The sequence below is a fragment of the Monopterus albus genome, unplaced genomic scaffold (genome assembly GCF_001952655.1).
Source record: "Monopterus albus unplaced genomic scaffold, M_albus_1.0 scaffold43.1, whole genome shotgun sequence".
Lineage (NCBI taxonomy): Eukaryota > Metazoa > Chordata > Actinopteri > Synbranchiformes > Synbranchidae > Monopterus > Monopterus albus.
Genome location: NW_018127923.1, coordinates 1,287,587 through 1,294,783, shown reverse-complemented (window position 1 = coordinate 1,294,783; position 7,197 = coordinate 1,287,587). Strand labels below are relative to the sequence as shown.

The 7,197-nt window shown below is 39.7% G+C and overlaps 1 protein-coding gene across 3 annotated transcripts in view; it reads right to left on the bottom strand.

Moving 5' to 3' along the window:
- plxnb1b (plexin b1b) overlaps positions 1 to 7,197 on the bottom strand; it is a 142,204-nt gene that overhangs the window by 32,714 nt on the left and 102,293 nt on the right. For all 3 annotated transcript variants that reach the window (XM_020599872.1, XM_020599873.1, XM_020599874.1), the window contains 3 exons: positions 3,943 to 4,071; positions 3,558 to 3,658; positions 2,107 to 2,239 (listed from right to left, as the gene is read on the bottom strand). In XM_020599872.1, coding sequence (XP_020455528.1) covers positions 2,107 to 2,239; positions 3,558 to 3,658; positions 3,943 to 4,071 — 363 coding nt within the window. The remainder of the gene's footprint in view (positions 1 to 2,106; positions 2,240 to 3,557; positions 3,659 to 3,942; positions 4,072 to 7,197) is intronic.

The following is a 7,197-nucleotide window of genomic DNA, read 5'->3' as shown; positions in this document are numbered from 1 at the left end:
CCTCAATTACCCATTTAACAGTTGTCATGGTGATACCATCACTATCACTAGATGTTTTGTTACCACATTTATTCACTATCTCTATAATTTCCTTTTCAACTATGGGCTTCAAAAACATAGAACTCATGTTCCTTTCGATTGTATTATTATTTCTAGTGACGGCTGTATCATCTGTACAAATGCTTCTTCCTAAACTAGGACCACCATTCACAAAAAACCTGTTAAACTTATCAACTGCATCCTCCATTCTGTTGACCGGTGTATCATTATCCATAAAGTATTGGGGGTAGTTACTCTTGCTGGGACTATTTCTAATCAATTTATTTAATATATTCCAAGTACCTCTCATGTTATTTTTATTATCCTCTAATAGTTTAGAATAATATTGTTTCTTACATCTCCTCAGAATCTCAATTAATTTGTTTTTGTACGCCTTATATTTTTCTTCCACCTTCTTTGATCTGTCCTTTATGAAATCCTTGTATAATGCATTCTTCTTTTTACATGCATTCTGTAATCCCTTACTTATCCATGGTTTCCCACTGTAATTCCTTTTGTTTTTATACTGCTTACGAGGGCAGTTCCTGTCATATACTTCCTTAAATATATTTAAAAATTGTTCATATGCTTTGTCTAAGTCTTCCTCTCTGTACACTGCTTCCCAGTCCTGCCCCCTTAAGTCCTCCTTAAGCCTCCTTACAGTTTGTTCATTAATCACCCTCCTGTAGAACAGATTAGTTTTTGGCCTCTGTTTTCTATAATGGCAGTCATAAACCAAAAATACAGGTAGATGATCACTAATATCATTTATAAGTAATCCACTTGTCATTGTGCTTTCAATATCATTGGTAAATATATTATCTATTAGTGTCGCATGCTGGGTTGTTAATCTGCTTGGTTTTGTGATTTTTGGGTATAAACTGCATCTGTGTAATGTGTTAATAAACTCCTCCGTTCCTGTGTGCTTGTTAGGATTTAACAAATCAATGTTGAAGTCACCACATATAAACATTAATTTATGACTTATTGTCAAATAGTTCTCCTCCAGCCAGTCATTAAAATTTTCAATGCTGGCTCCAGGTGCTCTATAAATACAGCTTACTACATTCAAAAATGACTTTTTTTAAATTGCCAAAATGTGAAACATTCAGTCCAGTGTCTATGCAAAATCTGCCTAGGTTATTATTATTATCATGTACACATGCATAAGTGTAGTTTACACAGTGCTAGTCAGGGAATAGAAAGGCATAACATTAACTCTTTATACTTGATTTGTTAGTGTATGGTGGAAATGTTATTTGATAAGGCGCTTTTATGTGAAATTAGTCATCTCAGTGGCCAGTCTGAATAGAACCACAGTGCAGACTACCAGGAGTGAAAATATACTTAGATATAGGCAGAAAAAAATCCACCTGACATGTAACCAGTTAAGCTACTTGTATTATATTTATAGCACCAAAAAACTGCTGACTGACCTAAGTTAAACCCTCACTTTATTTAGACTTATTCAAAGACAATCTGTTCCTGAACCATCCTCTCCCACTGTTTGTATTGTGTATATATTTAGTGTCTCTGCTGTGACCCGCAGGCACCATTTTGCACACTGATGACTGATAATGTGCTTTTCTACTATACCAGGACTGGGCTCTTATCACTATCTCCTCTAGATTCCCTGACACTTAAACACAACACGCAGTACCCCCAGCAAGCTAATGCTACATCTGCCAGCTCTGCTGATAAGGGATTCCTGGATGAGTTAGAGCGAGGCGATATGTGGGCCTGAGCTTTATGGTGTTTTGGTATGTGGGGGCATGTCCGGGCAGAATATGATCATGGCCACACTGTACCCGCAGCACAGACATCTGTGCATTCTGCATTGCAAAATATTCTTAACAAAAGCCTGCAGGCACTTGAAGGATGTCATTTTATCTCAATCTGCAGTCAACATAAAACCAAAACAGATTTTTTTTTCTGCTAACAATGTGCTAAAAAAAGTCCCTCATGCTCCCTTAAATCCTTTGCAAGGATGCAGACAAATACAAGTACTTGTATGTCAAGAGTTTTGGTTTGCTCCCCTGCTGCTGGAGTTTGTCATTTCAAACTTACCATCCTGCTCTCGTCCTGGCTGACATTGGAGGGGTTGAGGTCCTGGATGGCGAGACACTGCTGCTCCATGTCAAAGCTCCAGAGCCACTGACCTGTGTGGTTACCATGAGCACACTCTGACTTCAGCACACACCTGCAGGAAAAACAGCAAGGCTGCACTTTTACAGCATATACAGGACTGGCCCTAAATCTCTCTCTCTCTTTTTTTTTTTTTAAATAAAATTTACTTTTAAAATAAACCATAAATGTCCTACAGTGTATATTGCAAATCCATTAATCACACTGAGTTTGGAAGGCTGATCACAATCTTCTTCCTTGTTAAGATATTTTTCTAAATAGTTGAGAAGTCTTGTTTTTACGCCAGGTGGACTAAAACATACAATATATAATGTAAGGAATGTGTGAAACAAGTCGGAAAAATACATGAAATGGGAAACAGGTTCAGAACAAGAAGAAAATGCAAAAAGAAGAAAATATGGAAGAAAATGAAAGAAGGCATAAACTAGGACAGGATAGAGGGAAGAGCCAAGTAAGAGTGAGGAGGTATAGTAGGCCAGGTGGACAGGGAGGAGACACAGATGGGCTGGAGTGTTCGACGTCTTTCATCACGCTCCAACACAGTCCCATCAGAGCAAACTAAGGTTTGAACATAACTTGGCAAAAACACAAACTATTTCACTACAAGATGTCATAGAACATTTTTAAAAATCAGTATGGAGTTAAGTGTCAATCTAAAGGAAACAAATATTTTAGCTGAGATATATAATGTATTTTTTGAAAAAAATCTGAAGCACGCAAGAGAGTCATGAATATAAAAAGCCTTTCATATCTCATGGCTTTCCAATGTGGTTAAAAAGTCAGTTTTCCGACTTTACATTTCTTATTATTATCCAGCATCTGTGACCACGGGCTGCTTTTGGTCTGATTTTTTCCTGCAACTAAACTGGTTTACAAAAAGTTGGTTGGCACTGAAAGAAATGTCACTTTGGGTGTGGTCTGCAACCACCTACTGTGTCTGTTACTTAAACAGAGACCATGTCACTCACACTGGCTTTATCAGTGATAGCACAATGTTATTATTATTCAACAGCTCTTTCTGTGATAGCGTGTTTTGGGTTACAGACTCCATGTCATTATATTATACTTTTTATACATTTCAAATGAAAGAGGAATGAGCAATGTAAAAAAAAAAAGACAAAATGCATATCATGACTTACCAGAGATAAAGGTGACATCTTCAAATTATACATTTTGTCTAATAGACATTAAGTGTAAATTACATCTTCAAATGAGATTGATGCAAAAATAGAAAAAGAGGGAGAGTGACAATGCTTCTTCATAACTGGCAATCACTGATTTGAAGCCTTGATTCACAGACTACAGGTAATTTATTATTTTTGCTGGATTAGGACAAATCCAGGACTGGGGTTAATGGCTAGAGTTGATCTCACCTTCCCTCCAGGACACACCAGCCGCAGTATGGGTCATGGGCCAGAAGGCAGGAGTGGCAGTCTGAGTGCTGCTGGCACTCAGCCACCGGTCTCTTCTGTAGCTAGAAACAGGACAACGCAGTAATGCTCAGTTGTGCAAACCTTCCACACTAAGCTTCTGAAATCTGATTAAAAAGAATAGGTGGCCCACTTTCCTCAGTGGAGCAATGCAAGATGAAAACAAGGTCATTAGAATATTCCCAACAACAGCCTTAGTGGTTAAGGGAGAACTGGGGCAGAAGCATGAGAATCTAAATGATTTCTCTTCTGCATTACTAATCCAGTGCAGGATGCAACGACACAAGCCCAGCCAACGTATGTTGTGTATCTGTCTGTGAACATATACCATGTTATGGGTCATAATGAAAAGATGTTCCTCTTCCTGGTCCAGGATGAGGTCCAAGCTGATGGCTGCATTCTGCTGGATAGAGACAATAGAGTACTCCTCCACCTCGCCGTTTGGTCCCAGGAACACCTGAGGAAATATACAGAGATGAATGGTAGGAGTCAATGAATCTGCATAAGGCTGAACAACAAACTTGAGATGGGCCCAATCTGATCCTATATCGGTATCGGGTCCAATATTGATGTTCACTCACTGATCAATATTCCAGTCTGCAACTTGTGCTGGACCAATGAACCCGCTGTAACATAACATAACTGAATACAAGACACATCACTGATCCAGATTCCATTCCACATCTTACCATAAACCTGCAGCAACTTTAGTCTGTAACTGATTGGGCAAATAACATTAGCTGTTAGTTTGACAAAAAAGACATTTGTTTGGAGATAGTTTAGTCTGGAAACACCAAAAAGCAAGACAGCTACTTCTAAAGTGTGTAAGTCATCGTGCTGAATGGTGGAGGTATGGTGAAATTGTACAATACAACCAATTTGTATTGGCTCTACTGGAGACAAGATGGTGCCACTGTGTCTGACCTACCGGCTGCTCCTCCTATGCATCTGCTATTTTGTTATACTTGAGGTTGCCTCTGTCTCTTCTACCTTGGTATATGATCGCCTGTCCCTCCTAGAAATACGTAATTCTATGTTTAGTCGCTCCAACATCTACCAAAGCTATCAATCCGAGCGACCACTACCACCACTAGCTTCCATACCTCCTTTTCTTCGACGCTTGGAGGGCCCTCTCCCGAGCAAAACTCGTCAAAGGCGACGCGGCAGAAAAGCTGGCCTCCACGTCAGATTGAAATCCTTCCTAAAAACACCGATGCTGACTGACCACCTCTTGGAGCACGGCTACTATGGCTCAGGCTGGGCGGTGGTCCATAGCTATTGCTTCCTTCGACCGGTTGGCCCAGATGCCGAGTCCTATTGCCCATATTGCCGGCTGGTAAGGCGACTGGATCGGCGTTGTTCTCAGGCCAACCTTCGCCCAGTGACTCGGGCCGCTTTCACACAGGATAAGCCAAGTTCGCTTCACTTTGCTCTTTTCAATGCAAGATTACTTAACAATAAGACTTTTATTCTTAATGACTTTATTTCTACTCATGAACTAGATGTGCTTTTTACTACTGAAACTTGGCTGAAACAAGGGGTAAACAGTCTCTTCTTTGAGGTCCTGCCAGCTGACTGTTTTTTTTTTTAGCACCCTGCGTCTCACTGGCAGAGGGGGTGGTTTGGCACCTATCTTTAAGTCAACTCTAAAATGTTGCCTTCTCCCCCCAAAGGCCTATCCCAGCTTTGAACTGAGATTTCCGGGTTGCAAGCGAGAGCAGATGTCTTTACTGCTCCTCTCGTCTGTTCTACGATTTTTCACATCTTCTACACTTTCAAGTCTTTGAACAAATTCTACAATTATTAAAATGCCTCCAAGAGGGAAAAGAGCTAATAAAGCAGAAGCGAATAAGGATATGGAGGCAGAAGAAGATTATCACAGAGTGGCGCAAGTAACAGACATTCTGAATCAGCAGAAACAGATGTACATCGCGCTGATGAACCAACAGCAGGAAAACTTCAAAGGCTTCGTGCAACTACTTATGGAGACAAACAGTATGAGACTCGACGACATGACCAGAGAAATACAGGAGATAAAAACGAGTTTGCAGTTTACCCAGCGAGAGGTGGATGTGATTAAAGCTGCCATGGGTGAACAGAAAATACAAACCAAGGAGACAAGGGATGACGTCTACAAAACCTGAGACTTTAATAGCTATAACGGATAAAATGGAGTATTTGGAAGCACAGTCCAAGCGAAAAAACTTGATCTTTGAGGGAATCAAGGAGACAGCCGAAGAAAGCTGGACGGAAGCGGAATGTAAAGTGAAGGAGATTCTAAAGAATAAACTGCAAATTCATCAAGAAATTGAGATGGAGTGGGCTCACAGAGTCGGGAAACCTTCTGATCGGGGACCGAGGGCGGTGATGGTAAAGTTGATGAAAGAGAAAGATAAGGCACACATATTGCAACAAGCAAAGAAGCTTAAAGGATCTAATATTTATATAAATGAAGATTACACCGAGTCTGTGAGGAAGAGAAGAAGGGAGTTGATGCCGATGTTAAGGGAGGCCAGGGCGAGGGGAGACATCGCGTTCCTGCGGTATGACCGACTAGTGACCCGACCTCGGAACCAGAATCCAGGACCCATGACCAGCACGCCAAGGACCAGTATGCTGAGACAAGGAGAGTATGAAGGGGTCGCTGGACCCTCAGCTGTATGAAGAAATACGCTGGTATATTGATTGGAAATACTGAAATTCATTATCATGAACCGGACGAAGATTTTGACCCTGAAAAAAACTTTTTAAAGAACTCTGAAAATAACTGCAAGTATTACACGGATGAGCAGTTTAACAGCAATGTCAAGACTGAAAACAAATTATCATTAATTCACTTTAATAGCAGAAGTTTATACGCAAACTTTCAGAGTATAAAACATTATCTTAGTAGTCTAAAACATTCTTTTAATATAATTGCTATTTCTGAAACTTGGATTAATAATGTAAGGGGAATGGATTTTGACCTTGATGGCTATGACTTGGTATGGACAAACAGAGAGAATAAGATGGGAGGTGGTGTGGCCTTGTACATAGATAAAAACTTTTGTTATAATAGAGTGGAGAAAATATCAAGGGTAGTAGATAATTTACTAGAATGTGTGACTGTAGAACTACTTTTGGAAAAAACGAAGAATGTTGTAATAAGCTGTATCTATAGAGCACCTGGAGCCAGCACTGAAAAATTTAATGACTGCCTGGACGAAAATTACTCGTCAATGAGTCATAAATTAATGTTTATATGTGGTGACTTTAATATAGATTTGTTGAATCCTAACAAGCACACAGGAACTGAGGAGTTTAACACATTATATAGATGCAGTTTATACCCAAAAATTACAAAACCAAGTAGATTAACAACCCAGCATGCAACACTAATAGATAATATATTTACTAATGATATTGATAGCAAAATGTCAAGTGGATTACTTATAAATGATATTAGTGATCATCTACCTGTATTTTTGGTTTATGACTGCCAGTATAGAAAAGAAAGGCCAAAAACAAATCTTTTTTATAGGAGGGTGATGAACGAACATGCTGTAAGGAGGCTAAAAGAGGACTTTATGGGGCAAGACTGGGA